The following is a 25,815-nucleotide window of genomic DNA, read 5'->3' as shown; positions in this document are numbered from 1 at the left end:
ACAAGTGGGATGAGAAGCAAGAAGTGCTTTTAATTAAAATAAATTTAAAAATATATATATATTGATTTAAGATGGTGCTGTGGCCGATCTTGTGTAACTTAATGTGTTAGTAGGACGGCACTGAAACAAACAGAAATATATTTACATATATAAAAACAACCACAAAATGTTAGTAACACATAACATATAATATATACCACAACCATACAAACTGTGGCCTAAATATAGGCCACAATTTATAATTTAATATTGTTTTGATTAATGAACATCAACAGCATCTGGAGCAGTTCTGGACAGGAGTGGGATAGGAGGGAACGGAAGTTAGTCGGGAGAGGAATTTTAAGTTTTTGGAGACGACCATATAAATCAAAGGATGAGTTGATAGGACAGTCAAAAAATATATGGTCCAGGGTACCTTCATCCAGTCCACACTCGCAGAGGGATGAATCCTGCACCCGAATTTTGCGCAGAAAGACCGGTGTACAGCAGTGACCTAACCGAATTCTGCACATGACTGAAATTACCCGTTTAGGGTATCTTTTGAAATTTGAAAACCACGGTTTTGGTTTTACAACCGGTTGAATGGCGAAATAAGAGCTACCCTTCCTTTTGCCTGAGATGTTCCACCATTCCTGCCACGAGGTCTCAAGACTCAATTTAGGGAGGTTTAGCAGGTCATGCCCTTGAAGGGAGAAGTGTGCAAGATCAGCGGACTCAGATGAACACGCATCTTTGGCCAATGCATCGGCACATTCATTGCCCGCTATACCGCAGTGGCTAGGGATCCAGACTAAGTGTACTTCTTTCTCTTGCCTAGTGCAGGAGAAAAGGGACTTTTTAATATCCAGGACAATAGGACAATGGAGTTTAGTTCTAAAGGGATTCTGGGATATGGCTTGGAGACAGCTAAGGGAGTCAGTAAAGATAACTCCACAGCTAATCTCATGGGACTCTATAAAACGACAAGCTTCCAATAGTGCCACACACTCGCCTGTAAATACTGAAGACTCCTTCGGACATCTGAATTTCAAAATTATTTTAGAGTTCTGATAGTAAACCGCGGCTCCAGTACAGCCACCATTTGATTTGGAAGCATCCGTGAAGAACTTTTGAAACCCAATCCATCGTTCACCCAAAACCGCATTAAAGGCCGAATTTGCAGATGGGGAGTTTTTGGATATGCCAATGTTATAGAATATTTTAGGGGTGAAGCAAAGTACTTCATAAGGGTAATTAAATAAAGGAAGTCTGGGATGTGGAGCAATGGGGGATTCTAAATTTTGAAAAAACCGATATGCTTTTAGGAATAGGGGGATTTCTTTGTGTTCCCAATATTTGGAGCTGTGACAAAGAGTGTCAAGCTCTCTGAGTTTTGGGATGAGGGGGTGAGATGACTTGGGAATAACCCTGGATAGGAAACGGGAAGCGAGGTACTGACGTCTCAGGGCTAAAGGAGGTTCAGCGCATTCGACCTGCAAGGCGTTAATAGGCGACGACTTCATGCAACCTGAGATGATTCGAAGGCATTGAGACTGAATCCTATCTAAACCGGCCAAGGCACCTTTGTTGCTTGGAATCACCAAGTGTGACCCATAGTCCAGGATACTGCGGACTAAGGCATTGTAGACCAGTTTCATAGTGAAGGGATGGGCCCCCCACCAGACACCAGCGAGAGCTTTTAGGATGGAGATTGCTCTTTCGCATCTTTTGATCAAATAATTAAAGTGGTGAATCCCGGATAATTTTGAGTCTAAGAAAACGCCTAAAAATTTTGATTTGTTACCTATGGGAATATCTTGTCCTTGAATGTTAACTGAGACCTGAGGGATCAGTCGTTTTCGGGAAAAAATCACTACCGAGCTTTTTGGGGCGGATAACGAGAGACCATGGTCCAAAAGCCATGTGTGCAGAGAGTCCAGGGAGAGACAGAGAGATGAGGCAGCGTCCGTAATAGATGGATTAACTACATACAACACTAGATCGTCAGCGTATTGTAAAAGGTGGCAGTCAACATTAAGGCAGGAGCCAATGTCTGCTGTATACAGGTTGTATAGTAGGGGGCTTAGAACTGAGCCTTGGGGAAGGCCCTTCCACGTCTGTCTCACCTCAAATACCTCCCCCTGCACTCTGAGCATCAAAGAGCGAGACATGAGGAGTGCGCATATACATTGTACCATCTTACCCGGAATCCTCAGCTGTTGCAATTTTTGCCTGAGAACTGGAAGAAGGACGCTGTCGTATGCGGAAGAGATGTCAAGGAAAGTGGCTACAGCGGATTCATTTTTGGAAAAGGCTGTACGGATATCAGTAACCAAAATTGCCACACTGTCCATGGTGCTAAGCCCCTTTCTAAAGCCAAACTGACTACTCGGCAGTAGATCCCTAGACTCCACCAACCACTCAAGTCTATTTTTAATTAAATGTTCCAATATCTTGGCCAACACTGAGGACAAAGCAATTGGTCTAAGGCCATTCGGATCATCAGCAGTCTTGCCGGGCTTCAAAAGGGGAATTACTATCTGAGCTTTCCACTGTTCAGGAACCCAACCAAATTGATAGCAATAATTTATTATTCCTAAAAAATATTTTTTTGCTTCAAAACCAAAATGAACTGCAAATGAGTACGGTATGCCGTCTATGCCTGGGGCGGAATCCCTAACATGACGTAATACCGTATCAAGTTCCTCTAACGAAAATGGTTCATTCATAGGATCATCCACAATATTTACAGGCGGGAGCAGAAGTTCTGAGGAAGAAGGAACATAGGCTGGAGCTATTTTGTCAAAAAAGGATTCAGCAGTTTCTCTCGAGATAGGGGAAGAGATAGATGGGGAGCAGCCTCGCCTGAAACGATTAATGCTCTTCCAAACTGCTGAAATGGGAGTGGAAGGGGATAGAGAAGTGCAAAACTTAACCCAACCGCGGCGTTTCTTCTTGCGAAGAAGCCGCCGAGATTGAGCTAACACTCGTCTGTACCGTATAAGATTGTCGCTATTCATCGCATCATTGTACTGTTTTTCGGCCTCTTTTCTTTCTTTAATAACCGATGTGCATTCTTGATCCCACCACGGGGGTGACGGGATTTTATTTCTGGCACAGTTGCGCAACGGAAAGGTAGAGTCTGCGCTTGAGGTAATGGCCGAGATAAAGCCATCGTAGCAGCTCTTAGCATGGCAGTGACCAGGAGAATCTTGAAAACTTGAAGTTAAATTTGGAAGCATACTAATTTTCTCCTCCAGTAAAGATGCAAACCTCGACCAATCAGGTTTGGACAAGTTGTACTTCAATAGTGGAGGAGACGTTTTCTCTAAAAAGGTTTTATTAATTAAAGTTACAACAATGGGGTAATGGTCGCTACCATGCGTCAGAGTAGTACATTCCCAATGAATTGATGCCGCCAACTCTACTGAACAGAATGTGAGGTCTACACAACTCTTTTGCTGTCCTGGAAGGGATCTACGAGTAGGGCTACCATCATTTAAGATGCAAAGGTCAAAATCATCCAAGATTTCTACTAAACCTTCCCCAAACGAATCACAACGATTGGAACCCCATCTAAAGTGGTGACAGTTGAAGTCACCCATGACGAGCACAGGTCCCACTATGTTATTCAAAATGTCCCTAATGGTGGTTAAAAACCTACGCTGAGGATGGGAAATATACACGGATAAAACAGTGATACCCTCAATTCTACACGCAACTATATTCATATCACCATCCAGAACCGGAAGAGTCAAGGTGGAGAGGGGGACACGATTATTAACAAGGAGAGCCGACCCTCCATAGCCATCAGATCTGTCACATCTGAGAATATTAAATAGTGGTAAATTAAAACTGAGACTCGGGGTGAGCCAAGTCTCAGCTACAGAGCAAGCCAGAGGCTTGAATTTATTGAGGAGGAATATGAGGTCGTGCTTTTTATGCCACACGCTCCTCACATTCCATTGAAGGAATACTTGGCGAGGCGCCATTTCTAATATTTGATAAAAGGTTAGTTAGTTGGTAGGCAACGTTGGACGGTAATTGGGTATTATTGGTGGATAGAATTGTAGAAAGAAGTTTAATAAGTATATCTATTATTGAGGAAACATTACTATCAATGAATGGGTTATTCAGAGCGCAGCCATCAGGCTGTGAAGGTGCAGGGGAGTTAATAATCTGCTGATGGGCAGCTTTATCATAAGAGGGAGATAGAGGGGCATGGGTCTTTGGCTTAAGGAAAACAGTTTTGCGGTATGACTGAGTGGGGACGGGAATAGCTTTTGCAGCATTAGCATAATTGCGAGAAGTAAGTGGGACAGATTTGCTAGCTTCAGCATATGAAAGGGACTTCTCAGCCATAACCGTCTTAATGGCCTTCTGTCTACCCAACTCGGGGCATGATTTGCTATTTGCAAAATGATTCCCCGAGCAGAGCACACAGAATGCCTCCGCCTCAGAAGTGCTGCAACCATCACCAGGGTGATCATGGCCGCACTTACTGCAGCGAGGCTTGGACCGACACACTAGTTCCACATGACCAAACCTGCAGCACTTACGGCACTGGATGGTGGGATAAACATATTGCTGAACCGGAAGGGAGGTGTAACAACAAAATACTCTTTGAGGTAATACTTGGCCATCAAAGGTAAGTACACATGTCTCTGTTGCCTTGAATACAGTCACTCCATCAATAACTACTTTCCTGCTTATGCGACGAACTTTCAGGATTTCACCACAACCTGAAGGGACCTGCAAGTATTTTTGGGCTTCCTCTTCATTTAAATCTGTGGGAACACCAGTCACAACACCCATCCTAGTTATATTAAAAGTGGGGATAGAGGCAACATAGCAGTTCTTATGTAAAATGCTGTTGATAATAAATGAGTTTGCATCCTGAGGGGATTTAAACTCTACAGACACACGGTTCCTACCAACTTTTTTAACACCATCACGGACAACATTGGTAATGTTATGTTTTTGTAGGAATATTCCGAAAGTAACAGGGTGTAGAGAGGTACCGGCGTTAGGCTGGGGCTCCAATCGAGAGACATGAACGATAAAAGGTGCCTTATCAGTAGCAGAGTACCTGCTGCGGCCAACTAGGTTTCTTTGTTGTTTTGATGGCGGGGTTGACACGCCAATGTTGGCATCATCTCCGGAGCGTTTCCTGGTATTCGAGGTTGATAGGGTCTGGGAGTCCGCGATGCTGCAAGCAACATCAGCGAGTTGGGAAAGCGGATAGTTGGGGGAAAGTGGAGCATATGCAGAGATGTCGGGAGGATCGGGATCGGGGGGTTTATTTTGATCCATTATGCTTGTAAAAAACTGGTTAGTTACCGAAATAACAACACACCACTGGTAACAAACAAAAAGACAACACACAAACACAAAACTAAGTCACAAAAGTTCACCAAAACACTTAAAACAGCTGAAAATTCTAGGCACACGTGCTAACCAAAGACACTCTGTGGCGAGAATCCTAGTATAATATATAGTCTGTGTCATTTCAAAACTTCAAAACCAAAACAAACATTTTGCTCATATCTAGATTATAAGTTTATTAATTTAAATACGAGAATCGAGATTTCAAAGCTCCAAATGGCTTTAAGCGGTCAAGTGGACTTTAAAAAAGTTGTACTCATAGCCAACGGCATTCTACTTGTCCTGTGTTTTAGTTTGGTTCCAAAACTATCGAAAGTAAGTACACAATACGTAACATTTATATTTTAATATACAATACAGTCTTTGTGAACTACTACGTTTATTAACTAAAATATTTATCTTTTAGTATCTCGCAACGCACTGCCTTCGTTGAGTCAGCTGGAAGAGCTAGTAAGCTTTTTGGAAAGCAAACCATGTTTGATTATGATGGGCCATGCTCGTACTGCGAATGCGAGCATGCATGCATGATCCGAAAACAACAGCCCTAAACAGTGAAGTAGTGGGTGTATGAAAATATTGGAGCAGTGGTGTAAGGTTAGTAAACAATAATCATTTATGAACCTATATAGTGTGTGTTTACCGTTGCATTGAATCATGGTAAGTATAGTAGGTACTCTTCTACATTATGTTTTGTATGTATTATAATAGGTACTAAATTAGTATTGACAGCAGGCAAATACAATGACTTTACTCTATCCTTCAAATTCAATCATAAAGGCATTTGAAATTGCAACTGAAAGTTAAACCACACCAAGCAAATAGTTGTTCTATTTATTTTATATATTAGGTACACCATATAATTTTTGCTTGTGTTACAGTACTGGAAGGACAAAAAGGAGCAGTTCAGAGGAAGTCCAGTTCTATTGCAGCTGCGAGCCAACATGAAGAATTTGCCAGAACTCGGTGTAATCAAGTTAAAAATACATTCCATTATGCAAGAATGTTTTGGAATCTGAATTTAGAAATAAATGCATGTTCATTATAAAATACAAAATAATAAAAAGACATGATGAATTAAAATATTGTTTTATTAATTTATGATTACAGAAAAGTAGTATTTTTATAAAAATTACTTTGATACCTGCACACTATTGTGTAATGTTAAAAATGTTTATATTACTATTTAACATACACAGGTAAAATACATATGTATTGTTAGAAGGTGTCTACTTAGTATTGTTTATTAAATAACTTCTAGCATGACATCCACTGTCCAAGTCACTGCTAGAGTCTGGCTTGCTTATCAACTGGGTCACAGTTGCTTCTTACCTACCTCGTACTTATCAATAATATCTGGATGGTTGATGGCATCTAATGTATATTGTTGAGTCCTTGAGGCAGATGCTTGTGAGACATTGTTCTTGCAATGTCACATAGTATTATTTGGTACTTAAATCCCACTAACAAAAAATTTGACAGTACCTGCAAAAGGTGGATGGACAGTAAGTTTTAGGCACCTATCCACTGTACTGTATGATGATTTATATTATATTGATTAAGTGTAATATATTGGTGCGGTTGCTAATTCCTCCTCGACGATTCGCCTTTGTTAGGAAAGGGGAAATCTCAGGAAATCTTCTTTCAACTGTCGAATCTGTTCTTCAGTCAATCTTATTATAGTTTCTATCAGTAGTTAGTGTTAGTAAATCCATAATACGTATCACGGCCTGACTTCTTATTTATTTAATTATCATGATGTTTAGTTTCTTCCAACGAAAAATCATACAGGAAAGACGAACTGCCATCTAAAACATTAAAAATAGGCGCAAATGTTTCAGGGATTAAAGTACGATAAACAAATCATCATAAAAACATATTTTCACATTGCAATTTATTAAATAACTTGTTTTACTTACATTTTAATCGCCTTCATCCAAGAAAACATCCACAATTTACAAGCTTTTCGGTTTGACAGATAAAATCGAAGGCGAAGGCGAGGTTGTCGTTGCAGGCGAGGATGTTGCGTGTTGCTGAATACCGATTTTCATACATTTGGCACCAAATGTTAGTTCTATGTCACGCCGTCAACATCGTTGAGGCGCTACGATCGCGCAATTTTAACTAATGAATACCGCCGAGTTTTCATCTGATGTTACAACGATGATTTCTTGGTTGTAAAGATGTTTTGCCTTAGAGAATCGCACCCCAGAAGCGTTCAAACGAGGCACGAAGACGAAAACCTTGCTTCTGTATTTACGATTTAAAATAAATGGCGGGGATTGGCGGGTAAGGCCTATAGGCCTATACTCGTCACTGTAGACTTACAAGAACGGCTCAGTCGACAGCGACTGATCTCGATTCAGACGTCACTTGTAGGCGCTTTACTTGTGATTTGAAATCTTTGAAGGTATTAGGTACCTACATATTGTTTGGAAACTGATTTCTGTCTTAGTTCAGGTATTATTTAGTGGAAGGAACTAACGAGATTAAACGAATTTCCGAGAAAGCTACTGCGTACTCGGATAACATCGATTGATTTGGCGTTAGTGTTTCAAGAACTTCATTTCTTTCAATAAAATGTTTATCAAATGTATTAAGGATTCGTTATTTTGTTGTAAAAGTGTCATAGTCGGAGTAGAAATCTCAAATCTTAGCAGTGCTTCCTAGTTCCTAGTTTCTCCTCGACACTTAGCTTTTACGGAATTCGAATTTATAATATGGGATTATCAGGAGAAGGGTAGGAATTAACTATGTTCGAGTATTCTATGTAAAATCACAGAATAATTAAAGAAAAATGGAAAATTTAAAAACAATTATTATATATTCGTTGAATATTTATTTCAAAACTTCATGATAAAATAACCGCACTTACAATATATCAACAAATTGTACTAAATAAAATATAAATCGAAAAGAAATTATTTAAATAAGTAGATTTATCTAAAAACTATAATTACCATAATATGTAGAATCAGATTCAATGTGTTACGCAAAGTTTATGATTTTATCACATTCAGTATCACGTAATTAAGAAAGACAATAAATTATTTACAAAATATAATTCTATTACAATATACAATACCAAAGTATTTTTACTGTATAATGGAATGTATTATTAAGTTATATAAGTTTCGCCAAAGAATTTCACCTATCTGGTGTCTACAATTCTCTAATTTGATAGCTCATGTATTTCGTGTCTTTCATGTTAAGCCTACAGTAAAAACAATACTTTGTTTCATAAGTACTACCCGTTACACACATTGTATTACTTAAACAGTAATTTACAATTACATCATAAGAATGGTGAATTACTTTTATCTACGGCCGGCCTTATGCTTAATGGCTTGATAGCTCACTTTTTAGCAAATTACGATTTAAAAAATGTAAAACAAGCGGTTTTACATGAAAGTTATTAGAACTTCTTTACAACTTATGGATGTTATGAAAAACAATCGATGGATCGGTTCTTGAAATCCTCAGTAAGAAAAAAAAATACGAACCATACAATATTAAGCACCTTGACACTTGATCATTTGCCACACAACACTGGTACTCAGCTACATCTGGTTAGACTGGAAGCGGACCCCAACATAGTTGGTAAAAAGCCCGGAGGATGATGGATTACTTGATCATTTGCCATTCAACCATGTTATTCATTTATTCCTTAAGTTTATTATAAACCTACTGGTGTGATATGATAGTAATGATGATGTATTTACAAACTCCAACTGGCTTTTTGTTGAGCAAAACTTATCGTGTGATCTCCATGCCTGAAAAAAAACATTTTGTTACATTTATCGACAATATCCAATTTAGCTAATTAATGTATTTTCTTGATATACGGAAAGCGGACCCCGTCACAAGACGGGATAGACGCTAAGAAGAAGAATAATGTATTTTCTTGAGATTTACCAAAGAATGCAAGCTAAGTGGTAATTCCCTGCATCATAAGGGTCTCAGTTTAAAATCCAAAAAAAAAACACATAATCCCTCCTTAGAAGTCGTGTAAAAATTTTCAACAAAAATAATAAGAAGTTCAATAAGTTAGGATCCTTGATATCTAAATTATTCAGCGCTAGTTTTCACAATTTTTTTTTATGCAGGCGCGGGAAGTAATTTCCTCAGTATTATTTAAATACTAAATAACCAACACCTACCTAAAATATGCTGATCAATACTGGGTCCATCAACGAATCTGCTCTCGAACCCTGGATGTATATCCTCCAGCAGTTTCTGATGGCTCTGCTTGAAGTTCCACAGGAGGAACCTGTGACCTTGCTTCTCTAAGTCTACTATCACAGATATTAAGTTCTGGAAACGAAGAAATAAATATGTTGAGTAACTCTGCCCGTACATAGAAGCGGAGCGATTGAGAATAAAAAAGTACTTAAGGGAATATATGGGAGTGTGTAAGTGGAGTTTTAGTCAACATTTTACCTAAAATGACTATGTAGACGGCTACTTTAAAATTAATAACAAAAACATACATTTTTCGTGAAAACGTTCACGACTTCTTCGAAACACAAGTTCACATTACATCTTTATGAATGTTAAAAAGAACCAGCCTTGGTATATCAGATTTAATTATTATTTTTTATTAAAATTAATTGTGTAGGTATAGGCCTCAATTCTGCAAATTTTAGTTAACGATTGATATCCAACTGAGATTCAATCGCGACTCAATTACGATTGATGTACATGGGGCATTCCCAAATATTAACTTTTATTTCGTAAATAAACGTTTTTAAAATTTTTTGATTCAATAATTTCTGCAATTGATTTACGATTGTAGTCTACCCTTTATTCCAATAGCAGACCAACGGCAAACGAATGGAATGTCTTCGGAAAGCGGTAGGTCTTATCTTAGTAGCAGAATGGCCCGCTAAAGTTAAAACTGCTATTGAAATTCAATTCATCTCCAATTGACACATGATGAAATTAGCAGGATTGAGCACCAGGTTCTAATGACCTGTTAATTTTATTAAAATAAATTGTTTATGAATATTGGTCGGATAGCACGTTAAAATGTAGGTCCCGGCTGTCATTGAACATCCTTGGCAGTTGTTACGGGTAGCAGTCTAACCGAGGCTTGCCTGGGTAACTGGGTTGAGGAGGTCAGATAGGCAGTCTCTGCTTAGTAAAGCACTGATACTCAACTGGATCCGGTTAGACTGGAAGCCGATCCTAACGTAGTTGGAAAAGGCTCGGGAGATGATGATGACATGCTAATTAGGTTAAAATAAATAGTATATGAACATCGTTGACCTCAGCGACGCCGATGTCCATGGCGTGCAGCTGCCGGGCGTCGAGCACGACGAGCGGCGCCCGCCCGAGCCCGCGCAGCTTGTGCTGCACGTGCTGCGCGCACGGGTACGACAGACCGCCTGGCAGCGACACAGAGATGCAGTCCTGGTTGCCCACCTAGAGCATAAGCACGGAGAATTGATGATGATGTATTCCTAGTAGTTCCTAGCCGACTATCGGAAATGGTGACTGTTCTCATATAAGGAGATTAGCCGGCACATGACATATTTTTCTTTTAGACATTACCCTGAAATAATGGATTGGTTTTTTCTTTAGTTAGAATAATGTTTTTTTTATAAGTATGAAAAAGTCATGAATATTTTTTTTCTGTTAATTTAAGAATACCACCCGCATGCATGTGGCCTTTATCCCTTCCATACTTCCACCATCCGCAATTCCCTATACCTATATGTAGTTTTCTGTGCATTCATAGGGATTCCGTGACGACAAAAAGATTGGCGAAAACTACATATAGCATTTAAGAACCAAATTACATACATTATTTTCAACTCAGAGTCCCTCCATTGTGAACCGTGCAGCGCCTAACGTTACCAGCAGTTCAGCGCTATACAGGGAGTGTGCAGTCAGTGAGTACAGTAGTAGGTACTAAATGCGGTAGCTTTCAGTCGGGGCCAAAACTATAATAGCATTTAAGAACCATAAATAATAATTCATTATTTTAAACCCAGAGTCCCTCCATCGTTGACGTGTGCCGCCTGACGTAACCAGGATTCAGCTGTGTAGGTACAGAAGGTAGTGTGCAATCAATAAGTGCAGTACCTTGAAGGCGGTGGCGTTCAGCCTCGGCCTGGCGGCGCGGGCGAGCGCACGCGCGGCGTCGGCGGCCGCGCCGCACGCGATGCCGTACTCCAGCCCCGCGCCCGCGCCTGACGCCACCGTCACCGCGTACACGACCAGCTCCAATTCTGGACATAACATTACATATTTGTCAAGACATCCATTATTTAAAAATTTTCTTCAAGTTAAAAAAATATTTAGCTTGTGGAACAGGTCCCTTAGAAAAACTAAACTATTAAATATTCATGCTTTAGTAGACGTGCTAAATTCAGTTATTATTACACACGAATTTAGAAGACGGAAAACATGATTTTGTTTGATATTATTTTCTTAATTCACAACAGAATTTAAGGTTCATTACACGAAAGAAGTCCCGCAGACGCAGCGCTAGTGTCTATCCGATAGCTCAGTAAATACGTACAAAAATATATGGTTCCACAATTTTCTGCGGGAGTTTTTTCATGCAATGGACTTTAGTTCCTGGACTGTCAGAAAACTCCATAAAATAGAACGATTTTTTAAGACAACGCCATTTTTCTTTTACCATTATTGAGTAATACTAACTGCTATTCCTCCACAGTCGTCGTATAATACTGATTTCCATGAGAGAGAACATGGCGACTATGATGATACCAGCTAGGGTAGCTCGGGGGATGAAGTAGAACGCGTCAGACAGCAGGGTCACTGCCAGCAGCACCAACATCGCTGGAAACCAGGAAAATGAGTAAAAATTACGTTTCGGTTGCTAACCCCGGATAATTCAAACGTTAACTTACCTACTTAACTTTAAGTTCTACCTAATAGGAACACTACCTAATAGTAAAACTCTTATCGACATACCTAATCGTTATTTAAATTAGAATCTAAAATCAATGTCATACCTTTTATGGGAAATCACCAAATGAGCTCCCGCTGTGGGTTACCAGCGTGAGGGAGTGTCAAACTCTTACTGACTAAAGCTTATCATGTTCCTTCTTAAGCCCATTATTTACCAGCGGTCACTTTTTCGAACAATCCCGCTGCCCTTATTATTGACCCCTCGCCTCGCACTTATACATAAATAGCGAATAACATGCAAAAGTTTAAAGACCTAAAAATAAACACAACATATTCACACTTTTACCTTTAAAGAAGCAGCCAGCAGGTGTGACAACTCCGCTCGCGTGGTTAAGCGCGGTCCGCGTGAAGGACCCGGTGGCTGGCATGCTTTGTGCAAATGACGATACGAGGTTACACATGCCTATTGCGAGCATCTCCTGTGTCGCGTCCACTGTTGTGCTGCCGGCTATGGAAAGAAGAGATTTTATTAAGTACTGCTTGAATAAATGGCGAATTGTAATGTTAAATATTGTGTTTACCCTTAATTGGCATATAAGAATAGACCCTAACCGACTTACCACAAAAACTTTTTAGCAAAAACTTCAGTTTAAGACTTGTCTAAAAAATGTCAGATTATGACGTTGAAATAAGGTACATTTTGCAGCCACATTTTCTTTAGACAAGTGTTTGTCACATGTTTAAGTTTTTGTAGTAAGACCACATGATTTTATGTATTTAGGCATTCTTTGGCTGGCCGAGGAAAAGATGGATTGATTGCCTGAAAGAAGACATGAAGCAGAAAGGAGTGGATGTAAGTATAACGTCTGACAGAGAGGAATGGAAGAAAAAGACATGTTGCGCCGATCCCAAATGACTTGGGAACAGGGCAGGAAGATGATGATGAGGCATTCTTTGGCTGCCAATTCTTAGTTATCTTGAGTTGAGAGTTGTTATAGTTTGTCATCTTTGGGAAGTGTCATGAAAATTATCGTCTAGTAGACTGCAAAAGTACTTTTATAGTTTTCTCTAAACTCTCAAGTGTCTTACATTATTTTCATCTGAAGCTATTAGCTATAAAATCAACACCTCAAATAACTTTATATCACTCAAAAGTACCAGAGTCTCATAACTCACCAAAAGCCTTAGCAATAGCGATGCTCTCGAGAATAGCAACCAGTGGCATCACGATCCCCTCCCCCCCGAACACCTCTAACATATCTTCGAAGTACAGCGTCTGGTTGTTCACCACTGTCTGGAAGGGTGGGGGACCGAATTCTGGCAAACCACCCTGGATTGTACCTGGAAATGGAAGACTAGAAATAAAACCATGATTACGTAGAGCGTTTTTTGTTCTGCTGAGATGATTTTAAAACTAAATTATATAATAAATAAAAATAAATTGAAAGACAGTTTTAACAGGATCAAAAGTCTGAAAAACCATGACATTATGAATGTCATGGTTTTCTCAGACTTTTGATCTATTAAACCAAACAATAAGAAAAAGGGACCCCCTCCATAAATAAATAATTAATCAGCAACGAGTACCAGGAGCGCAGTACACTCCAGAAGGTAACATACCAGTGAGCGCGAAGGGCGTGAGGCCACGCAGCTTGAGCAGGTACGCCAGTATGGCGGCCGCGAACACCACGAGCGCGTTCCTGGCGCGGACCACGTTGAGCCAGCAGCCCGCCAGCCGCGCGCGGCAGGGAGACGCACCGTCCCTCACTGTCATTGTGGCACGCTGGAATACGGGGCAAGCACCATTTAAATTTCGCTTAGTTATTATCCGCCAATAACATTAGTAACCCACTTTGTCGAACTTTAAAACTGTCCAAACAATAAAGAATTGTCTCCTTTACAGTGCGAATTTCGACCTTATTGCACTCGACTGTCTCTACGAAAATTTACTCAAGGTGGGTCATAAATGTCATTAGGTCATAAAGTAGATTGTTTCATCAAAATTTTACTCAAAACTAGTCATAACATATATAAATGGTATCATGAATTATAATTATATATTAAATATGAGTGTGTTAAACGTTCATCAATTAGACTACTTACTTTGAGTAACAGCAAAGCTATGATAGTGCTGATTCCTAATACTGTGTCCCATAGCTGCACTGTCTTTATGTTCTTGAAGAAGTTTATAATAGCATCGAAGAACGTGTCGCCTGATGAACCTGTCAAAACAAACAAACTTGATTTTCGGCTGTATTTTTTATAAAGATAGTTAAAGAAACATAAGGAAATCGACTCGCACATAAGATGTTCTTAGACGAAATTATAACTATCTCAGTCTGTCTCCGGAGTGTCTTATCAATAAATTCCCCCCGAGTCGTTCACATTAAGTGGAGGTAATTTAGAAATGTTACCACTTCACAAGAACACGTGACACAAACACGTGCATAGTTTCATAAAGAAATAATTATTTCGCAATATTCGGTAAGCTAAATTAGCCATTATTAACAAGTGCTTTATTCCTTTCAAAATGAAGTTCCCCTTAATGTTGTAACACAATTGATTAACATACCGAAGTTTTCAAAATTTTACGGATAATTGTAGAGACTTGGCATTTTAAGGTTTGCCAACTATTCCTTTTTTAAACTAGCAGCTGGTTTTTCAGCGTCACACTAGTTAAGGCAATAAAAACCACGACAAATCAGATATTCTGAAACACTTGATTCTTTTGTGTAAATGCGAAAAATCGCAATTCAGTTTTAGTTTATTTATTTTTTTAGTTTCTATCATCTCCATCGCGAATTAGTGGAAAGCCGAGATTTGTAACATAGCTTGTATTTCCTTCAAAGGGAGAGGTTTATAAAATATTTATTAAAAATAATAATATTTCAATCTATGTATTCACTATTAAAAAAAAAATATATATTAATAATATAAATATAATATATTTTTTTATAATTATGCTACGATAGTTTATAAAGAAATGAATTTTCGCAACAACAATTTTTTTTCTTCATTTCATTTCTTCAGTTAAATACCATGTAAGTACTAGGAGATCAGCATAAACTAGAAGGTGTGATGCACCTACCCGATATCCTGAACAGCGACTTGAGTTGTGAAGCGCTTATCTGTAGCGCAGCTGCTGTTGTGAAACCACTTATCACTGGAGTCGATATGAAGTCCAATAGAAAACCTGGAAAAGAAACATACACTTTATTTTACAAAACAGTACCTTTTCAACCTGTATTCAGACGCCAACACTAGATTTTCCATCAGAATTTAGCTGTGTCACGCTTGACTGGGTAGATGACCACACGAGTTCAAGGCTACATAAACAAAACCTAACTCTCACAAATCCCCAAAAAAAGTAAAAGTAAAAAACTGTTGACACAACGACTATCCAGTTTAAAGCATATTGCTGAGTTTGAGGAGTATTTTTTTTATGGAATGTCTTATTACAATACCGCAGTTCTCATATTTTGACTAGTGCGAAGTAACTGATAGTAGCCAACATCGTACCAGCAGAGTTATTTGACAAGTACAGATCGCACGGAATAAAATACAATTCCCAGAGAAAGCAAGTTTTATCTTTAACAGTGATACATAAATTACCATAACATAAAACACGTGGTATATAAGATTTCTTAACAAAAACCATTGAAAGCCAAGAAGTTCATTGTCTCTCACACATTAACATAAAGTCCACTTTCACTCCACGTAACAGGGCGACAGATGACGAAGGAGCTATTTGCATGCGACTGATATGCTAATCAACCAATTTGAATATTCGACGCTACTCGATATGGAAAACTACTTCGATGGTACAAGTGCTGTTTTAGAAAGAACCATATTTGTTTTCTATTATGTTTTATAGCTTTTTTGCAATTTCGGTCTATCTAAGGAAGTAATTATTAAAGGTGTCGTAAGTCGAATAAGCCATCTCCTGTGCAGCCAAATCGAACCCGCAACAGGCAGCAAGCAATAACGAAATAACTAAGGCTAATATTGACCACGTGATATAAATATTATTTTTTGCCGTTCTATATACAGAACAACTTGCAATAATATTACGTATCTAAATATTTTTTGTTGCAAATTAATAAGTTTTTTGTAGAGGTGATACTAAGTTTTTACGCTCACAAAACATGTTTTAGAATTCGGATGGTATAAGGGGCTCATTTTCGATATCTCATAATACAAATGACGACTATCACAATCTCAAAATGAACGAATTACAGTGGCATTGTGTTGCATAAACTCACTTGAGATCAATAGCAATGCACTTTGATAAGCAGCTGATAAGCTAGGGAGAATTGACGTAGACATTTCTATTCCATTAAGCAGAATTGCATTTTGCATTGGCTTTGAGTACTTATACTTCAGATTTACCGTAAGTGTTTTTAAATCCTATTTACGTCAATGACCCTCTATATAGTTATCGGCACGAATCTTGAGCTCTGACCTTCACTTGTGCAGAAGTCATTTATTAGGTCCCTTTTGTGGTATGAAGTGAGGCTCGGGGGCGGGCTAAAGCGGTGATTGGCCCACAGTGCATCGCGTCATAGCCGTCACTCGGGATTGGTTCTTTGCTAATAAATCACTTCTGCGCAGATGAAGGTCGGAGCTCAAGATTCGTGCCGGTAACTATACTATCCTGTTGTCCTAGTACATTCATAAGTTTAATTAGCATAGGTACATAAACTCTGGATAACAATTGGCTACAACAGCTACTATATAGCATAAAAATATGTACATTCGACGTCTAGGTTAGTTTTCCCATGAGAAAGTTTCCCTCATTAATCTCTCATCTGGACATGTGCCAGCTCAAAACCCACTGCCTATCACTGTCAATCTGAACACCCATTACTCCGGGCCTTACAAGTTCGAGGAAAAGCATAAGGATACCATCTTTCCATCTCTTCTACTTGGCAATTTGTCAAACTTACCTAACTGCAGTATTCCAAGTAGCAGTATAACACAGCCTGACAGGAATGAGGCCAAGTAAGCGAAGTCAGCTGACTTGGCCACGTACTTGGCGAGAAGAGCCGCCAAGATGGCGGTGGGGCCCACGGTGACGTCCTTACAGCTGCCGAATAGCATGTACATGAGGCCTGGGAATATACTGGAGTATAGCCCCACCTGGAAGTGAATATCATTGCTTGGTAAATTGTCGCGTTAATTCTTCTTTTGTGTGATTCTCACTCCGATTATGTTGTTTGGTTTTATTACAATGGCTTCCTGAATACTTTGAAAACGGCTTTTAGACCCGATACATGTGTTTTTTGCTAATACATATTAAGATAAAAACCCAATTGATTTCTAATGTTTTTGGGTTCAATTGCATCAAAGTTTAAGCGCATAAAGCTGATCTTTGGGCAGGGCAAATCTCGGTTTAACCAACCCCGTTTTACAAAAGATCAGCAGGAAAAAGTGAGTTGGATAATCCAAAAAGCAGCAAAAAAGGGCACAGAAGAAAAATAATAATTTACCTGTGGAGGCAATCCAGCTACCATAGCATATGCGATACCCTGAGGTATTGAGGTCAGGCCCACTGTTATACCTGCAACAAACGTACTCACATTTTTATATGTATGTATGCCATTACAACAATACCTACATATATTTTTCGAAAATATAGGTACCTACATAAGATCTGGTTTGACAATGATTAAACTTTTGATTTTCCTCCAAGGAAAAGGTCGAAACAAACAATTTCTTTTCCTCAATAATATTTACCTGCATTCAAGACAGGATAAGACAAAAAAGTGAGAACAATGCACAACTTACTTAACTGATATCTTATTGCTTATTGTATGTGTACTTCAAGTTAAATTAATTAGGATAAATTGATAACTATTACTTGAATATTAAGAATGGAATTCAAAATCGCATTTGGTTGAATGAAATTCGACTGCAGATAGAGGTCTCGCACAAAAATTCGAAATCAGGTTTCCAAAAATTTTTTCGGACCTCGGTTTGCAATGCTGCCGTTATCTTTCCCTTCTCTTCACAAACCCAGTGCCTCAGAAGCCAGTGACCCCGACATGAACATATTTACCCACCTACGGCAATATAAAGTGCAATATAAGGATGACAATCTCAGATCCGGAACAAACCAGATTCAAATACTGCGAGTCGGATTTAAATCAAGCTCATTCGTAAGATTCATTGTTTCAGTTCGTGGGAAGATAAGATAAGACATTATATTTAATTCAGGGATTATCTACAAATCCCAGACGTGCTCAGTTTATTATATTTACGCCTAGTATCTTAAACATACAATTGCAATTCCAAACGCAAAGGATATTAGTGTTATTAGTTAGCACTTAATGTGTCGATTGTATTACCACTAGCCTCAATTAGTGTAGTTGAACTTATGCGACCCTGGTACACATTAGGCTAAATATTCGTAAAAAACTGTGTGAGGAACTATTTATAATCACTCAATCAGTTGATTGGTTATTCATTTGTTTTTCAATGAGACCAATTTGCAAGCACTTCTGTAATAACCAGTTCAATATTTTGTAACCTAATTTTATGATACTTATTTTTAAGTTGAATGTAGAAAGACGTCGGTAACATACAACAGACCCGTGTAAAAGAATCAACACACTGTATTTAGGTACTCCAAATTACTAGCTACTTAAACCAAATGTCAATGTCTCCGTCTCCCGTAATTACATAATTAGGGGAACAGAAGTAGCTGGTTATCAAAAGTTATGTCATCAGTAAACCGGTTCCTTTATCGGTCATAACGATGAACATTTAGGTAGCATGCACCATATATGCAAGTTAATGCACTTTTATGGCCTTGTCCAAAATTTCAAACAGGTTTCTGTGATGTTTTGTGGGATTAATTTTCCTGTTTGTGTAATTTTAAAGCCTTTTTGCAATCTCATAATTTCATCATCAAATCAGGCGAACAATTTTACATACGCGTAGCCCGAAGCAGCACCAAAAATAACTATCATTTGAGTAATAGGGTCATATGAACCAAAAGAGCTATATAAATTACCAAACTGATACCAAATATCGAAAGGAAAGACTTTATTTTTTTATTCAGAAAATTGATCAAAATCTAATTCAACATTACATTGGGCATCGGACCTACCAGGACGACATAAACTACATTACCTGCAATGGCATCTCGTAGTAAATACTCTAAGCTGTACTTGGGCAGCCATATTGTTATGGGCAGTCTTCTCTTCCAGGAATCCGTGCTGCATAGCCTGGACGCCAACCGCCGGAGCTTGCTATTTGTTTGTTGGACATTTCCTGAATAAAAGAAAACCTTAATTAGAATCCTAGAAGGTAATTGGTAATTATAAAATGTGTAACATCTACATTTATGAGCGTACTACACGATCCAAGATTTCTTAAACTGTTGACCAAATATTAATTGTAGTGCCAATACCTACCCATGTAAATTATTGTATGCCTATTAGGCAGGACATATTGATACTCAAATATATTGATAAGATCTGTAACTTACATATGCCACTAAAAAAGACACTTACAATAAAGCCACAATAAAGATACTTTGACTTTGACTTTGACTTTGACTTTGACCTACTAGGCACACATGAAGGCGTCGAGATGACACGCGAGCATAATCGAATTAGCCCTTATTTAATGTCAAAACTTTTTCTTATCAAAATAAAGTCTTCAATCAGGTATATTATAACAAAAAAAATCTGGCTTTTGTCGACACAAAGCTACACTATGCCCGAATTATAGACTAACGTAACTGAACGTAGCTAAGAGGAACACAGATTAACAAGTACTAAAATATCGTGCTTCTAATCACGACAATTATATCTTAGTTGCAACACCCAAGGGCATTGTTGCACTTCCTAGTTATAAACATTACATAACTATTATAAACGCTTTAGTACTTATGATAACAGACTTATTATTACCTCTTGTGGATTTACGCTGAAATACAATAGGCACATACACTTACTGTTTATATACCTTTGTACCTACTATAATAGTAGTCGCAATCTCTAATATGGATTAAGTAATTTTCATAAAGCACCCCAAAATCTGAAACTTTGTAGAGATACACTCGTGCATCGGAGAGCACGTCCTACGCCTTTTTTTTTTTTGGCAGGGGGAAAATCCTCATGGACTTCCCTCCACCTGGGGTCGGTGGAGGGGGTGTGCCGGACTCTTACCGGCTAAAAACCCACCCAGTGTTGCCTTCTATTTCCTATTGTCGAGGGCACGGGTATCGCCAAAGCATTCTTCCGCACCCCCGACAGGTATTTGGCCCGCCAGATGTTCGAAGGCGGGCCCCGTCAGCCTCTGTGGGCCCCGTCAGCCTCTGTGAGCACGTCCTGCGCCTGATCTCTCTCCGGTCGTGTCGGATTGCCGTCCCATCGGGATATGAGAGTGGGTATAGGGAGTGCACCTGTGTCTGCGCGAATACTGGTGCACTATAATCAGCAGCTGGCTGATCTCCTTAGACAAAATGGCCACCGTAGCCGGTAAATATCAGTTTCAACGCAATTTTTACTATTTACATGCTACACCAATGCATTTACTTTAATACTGGTTTAATAACCGCTTATTTATAAATGAAAATCAAAGAAAAAAGTGTTGTACACAATGAATAAATTAAGTATAAACTAGTCAATTGTCATACATTCAACAATGTTCAACAGTTAGTCATACTTAACTATCTTGTGATGGTTAAACAGGCGTTGTTGAAAATAAACTGAAACTGTATAATGAACGATTTATGAATAACTTTACTAGGAGAGTATAACATTGTAGCATATACCTGATTATGATTGGGTAACAATGTATTTGAATAAAACTACAGCTGAAAGGAGTACTGATTGTTTGATTGTATTGTGAATTCGAATTATCAATTGTCAAAAAAACGTACCTAGTAATATTTAAAATGCTTCAAGAGTTTTGATGAATGCGACCGCAAATAAATATTATTTAAACCCATGGCTTATAAATTGTCCCATTATTTCAACACAATGCGTGGTTAAACGATCACCCATACCTAATACATTGTATTGAACATCACCATACATTATTTAATTATAAAATATTTAATAGCATAAAACCAGTTCTGTATCAGATGAAAACGAGAACACGATACACGTAGTACAGGGCCTTGATTTTCATCAAGTTACGAGTTTTTCCCCCAGTTTAATAAACGGAATTAAGTCTAAATAAGACTTCTAATAGGTACAATAAGAACTGAACAATTTTTCTCAACAAAACAGTAGCCACAAAAAACCCACTAATAATTATTATTATCTGTAATCACAGATAGTTAAGAATTCCATATTTTATTTCCTCATCTTAGTAAACAAACAGTACCTACTTCGATCGTTCATAATATAATTAAGTAAAATGAAGAGGTGTGTACAAGTGGCTTTCTATGATAACAATAAACAAGATAGGTACCATTCATTCTTTCAAACAATTCAACTATGTTTAATTATTTGCATCCCGACATATAAGCAGTAAAATTTTTGTAAACCATAAATCTCATTCAATATATGCGGGCTCGTAATAAGAGCATTTTAAACTATTCAATAGCTACAGAATTCTTACAAAAGAATGCGACTTCTATTGATAACAATGTTTACATCGATTCTGCTGCAGCCTGTGCCTAATTTCCGCCATAATCAGTACATACAAAAATATTTTAGAAACATCCTGTACTTTGCCATAAAACAAATGTCTCAAAATACATGAGATGCATTTTCTTTGTAGTCCCATAATGCCTGACAAAAGAAATATTTACTAAATATTTTAATTTTTGTTGTTATCCCATCAACCATTTTTAAGACAGTCTTTTTATTATCGCGGATAAATAAATAAGTAATCACTCCTTACTGTTTACGCATTAAACACACGCTTTTAATCCTCTCTGTTTCTGTTAACGCTGCAGAGAAAATAAAAACAAACAAACAGATTTTCCATTGATTACATTGTAAACTTACATAGACGTTTGAAAAACTGTTTTAAAATAGCCAAATAAAAAAAAATAACTGAAAGATTACCTATAACTTCAATCATGTTTCACAAAAAATTGCCACAATTCAGCCTATCACAATGTTCACATTACATAGCGATTTTAATTTTCAACGGGTTGTAAAAGTACGATAACTCTTAGAAATATCGTGACGGAATATACGTCCACCTTGTCTCGGACTTTGAAACATACTGAGGCAGCGACGTTGGCGATCCAACCTTGGCTGAATATTGGCCATTGTATACAGTTAAATGTCCAATGCTGCTTTACTTTCCTTAATCACCTGTATCTTTGGTACAAAGCCCGCAGTGGATGGCTCGTGTCCCCTACTCACCATGGTTGTCGACTAATAAAACAAAATACGGTGTTACAGTTTCCTCAGTTGATAATTCAGTATCAAAGCATTGGATGATGTATTGATAAATATTACTGTTGCGCTTTATGAATCACTTCTTCAGTGTTGTTTTAGAAGTTCAGTAAGAATTACAATGCCGATCCTGAAGTGATTACTACTAGATTATAAGCGAAATATAAATGAGACAATACTTGCTCCAAAATAGGATCAAACAAATGGCAAAGGCGGTGTTTTTCCGATGGCTAGTCCAGTGTTTCTGATAGCCATGAAGATTTTCGCACAAGTAATTAAAATAAGTCCAACTACTGAAATGAAATGCTAAGATATAGTAATGTTATGAAACTGAAGAGGTTGTTTGCTTAAATGCGCTAATCTCGGGAACTAGATAGTGGTCCGATTTGAATAGTTCTTTCAGTATTACATAGCCCATTTATCCAGGAAGCCTTAGGCAAAAGTTTTATCCAGGAGCACGAAGTATTTTCCAGGAGACACGGGTAAAATCGGGTGCCGAAACCAGTTTTTACAATAAATGAATCTAAAAATCTACATTTCTAAATACTCCTAAACATTACGCAATTTTTACGCTGCGTAATAATTAACTAGTTCTAGTTTATTAAATAGGTTTTATTACATTTTTAATAGAAGGTAGGTAAAGGTAATTAAAACTCGTATTTAACGGTTGAAATAAATACAATAAAAGATAATGTTTTAATGGTAATCTTTAATTTAATCATTACACAAAGACATTCCAAGGTAACTTACTAAATAGGTAAGTACCTACCTTGTAGAAAGATGCATATTATGTTATTGCTAAAGCTGACAACTAGGCATACTGTCAGATGCACAAAGCACCATTAAAGTTAAAGCTGTATTAAATCTATTGCTGACACTTTTTACCTTGTTGACAAAGAAAGAGTCAGCAATAGATTTAAAGAAGCTTTAACTTTAATGGAGCTTCATGCAACTGACGGTTAGCCGGCTACAGCAAGTTGCAACCGAACATATGCGGCTAAACTTAGTTATCCTCTTATTTTCGGTCAGAGAACGTGTTTCAGCTAGGTTTGCGATTTATTTAAGCATTTTGACTTTGTTTTAAAATTATATTGAAAAATGGATGACAAGTATGCACTAGTGAAATTTTGATATAAGGATAGCAAAAGAAAGTACATAAACTTAGTACATAAGGGAAGTACATAATATGCAGGAGTAATGGATGGGTCAAAGTAACCAAAAACGTTTTTATAATTCAAAGTCCAAATTATTTCTAGCCAGACAAGCCTCGAATAAAAAATCTAACTAATCCTCACTTTGCTATGTCTAGCATGACTTTACAAAGCGTTGGATAAATAAAGTAAACATTTTTATCTGTAGCAAATGTATGTAACATTTGTTAGGGCAGATTTAGCCATGTGATTACAAAGTACACAGTATAATCACTTTATGGTAGGCTTGAGTGTACAAAGATGAGGTTTTAGTACTGCTTAGGATTTATTTATATCTATTGTTTGTTTATATGGTTTGTGTGTGTGCATATGCAGGTTTAAGACCCTTGGAACTAGGAGTACAACCTGTTTGTAATAGGACTTTACTAGTGAAGGTACCAGCTTTTGTTGCTTGTACACATATGTATAAACAATTTGGACTTAAATGTGATATTATATTAATTTAAAGAAACAGGTACTATAACTTTAAATAGTTTTAGAGTAACTTTAAATAATTACTGAACTAATCAGTAATTCTCTCATAATACAGCCCAATAATATTAATATTGCAATGGATCACATGCAATGTAGACTAGAAATTAAAAATAAGTAAATATTGTTACATCATTTAGGTATGTATTTGCCAGTAAAATAGGTAAGTTGGTAACTGTTGGATATGGGTGCAGGTGAGACAAAGAAAAAGACATGTATCCTGGACGACTGTTATAGTAACTGATCGAGATTTGTGATAAAGTTAAGTTCAGCAACTGAAGGGACTAGATCCAACATTAAAACATTTTTTTTTTTCTATATTATTATTTTGAAAGGAATGGTGCTTTGTTCACACAATATGGCCATTAAGAATGCACTAGTAGCCAACTTTTAGCCACACCCGCTGAAAAACTTGTATAGACACTAAAAATATACTCTGATTTCATTGCACCGACTCACTATTATTAAATGAACATGAAAACTTGAAAACTTTTTAATAATATCATCACATAAAACTAGTTTGAACTGCGTTTTTGATTCCATCATCAGACAAAGACTCACTTTAACAATTTAAAGATATAAAGTTTTATAGGTTTTCTCTAGATCACTTAGATTTTAGTTAAACTATAACTTGATATATGAATATGACTACATATTATCATTTATCTTAGCTTTTGTGACTAAACTTCAACAAGAGATAAACAAAGACTTACACTAATACAAAAATAGGAACCAAAACAATTATCATTATCTTTGTTCATAGATCTAAACAAGAATAGGTAAGTCTAGTTCACGAAATTAGTAGAATAGAATATTTTACGTACCCAAAAGAGGTCTCCTAGGATCGTCAGCATCCATTTCGTTCACTAGTAACATCTGCGGGCACGTGATAACTTCACATTTATGTCATTTGAATAATCTTATCTAATAATAATAGAATTACATATTATTATTTTGTTATTGTTTACAATTGATTCTATTCACTCCTGCTTTTGACATTGTCATTGACATTGTGACTTTATTGACATTGACGTCTGACAGCATACGCGTTTGGATATATTCTGTTGTTTACGTAGCAATATTCTATTAACGCTGGCTTTCATGTTTGTATAAAGTAATTCAGAGTTTTTCCATTTACTAAATTGCACTATACATTTCTTTCAATGAAACAAAAATCTACCTTGATGCCTGATAAAAAAGTAGTAGAATTAATTTTTCTTATCCTATTTTGTGTCAATAAACTGAGAATGTATCCGAAACAAAATCGAATAGGGCATTTACGAAGCTAGATTTGATTAAAACTGAAAAATAAAAATCCTTTTAAATTATGCATTAGCCTCAGCTAAAAATACGCTAAAATATATACAAACTGGATCAGAAGAATCTTAATAATTGCAAAAAAAATAAACGTAGTTATTAAGAACTTTTAAGAACTCTGACAATAATCGCATATTTCAATAATTGCTATATGAATGATAAGCTGCTCATAACTGCAAGGCCCAAAAAACAGTAACATTAAT

General features: G+C 37.4%; 1 protein-coding gene and 1 long non-coding RNA gene across 3 annotated transcripts; one reads left to right on the top strand and one right to left on the bottom strand.

The window, feature by feature from the left end:
- The first annotated feature begins 5,503 nt into the window (after positions 1 to 5,503).
- LOC124633296 lies at positions 5,504 to 6,383 on the top strand. The gene is made up of 3 exons (XR_006984722.1): positions 5,504 to 5,679; positions 5,771 to 5,958; positions 6,243 to 6,383. It is a non-coding gene; the product is annotated as an uncharacterized LOC124633296 (long non-coding RNA).
- A 1,797-nt stretch (positions 6,384 to 8,180) lies between these two features.
- Positions 8,181 to 25,273, bottom strand: LOC124633410 (sodium-independent sulfate anion transporter-like). 2 transcript variants are annotated; one of them, XM_047168622.1, is made up of 14 exons: positions 25,120 to 25,273; positions 19,378 to 19,518; positions 17,733 to 17,803; positions 17,190 to 17,382; positions 15,332 to 15,436; positions 14,347 to 14,465; positions 13,864 to 14,026; positions 13,420 to 13,584; positions 12,590 to 12,751; positions 12,031 to 12,171; positions 11,449 to 11,594; positions 10,630 to 10,785; positions 9,522 to 9,675; positions 8,181 to 9,134 (listed from the first exon to the last, which is right to left on the bottom strand). In XM_047168622.1, the coding sequence occupies exons 1-14, from the start codon at positions 25,169 to 25,171 to the stop codon at positions 9,115 to 9,117; spliced, it is 1,788 nt and encodes a 595-aa protein (XP_047024578.1). In that variant the 5' UTR covers positions 25,172 to 25,273; the 3' UTR covers positions 8,181 to 9,114. The 2 variants fall into 2 exon arrangements, with proteins under 2 accessions (XP_047024578.1, XP_047024579.1); XM_047168623.1 differs by lacking the exon at positions 25,120 to 25,273 and adding an exon at positions 22,275 to 22,433.
- Between the last annotated feature and the right edge of the window lie 542 nt (positions 25,274 to 25,815).

Source organism: Helicoverpa zea, chromosome 9, assembly GCF_022581195.2.
Source record: "Helicoverpa zea isolate HzStark_Cry1AcR chromosome 9, ilHelZeax1.1, whole genome shotgun sequence".
Classification (NCBI taxonomy): domain Eukaryota; kingdom Metazoa; phylum Arthropoda; class Insecta; order Lepidoptera; family Noctuidae; genus Helicoverpa; species Helicoverpa zea.
This window is presented reverse-complemented; position numbering and strand designations above follow the sequence as displayed.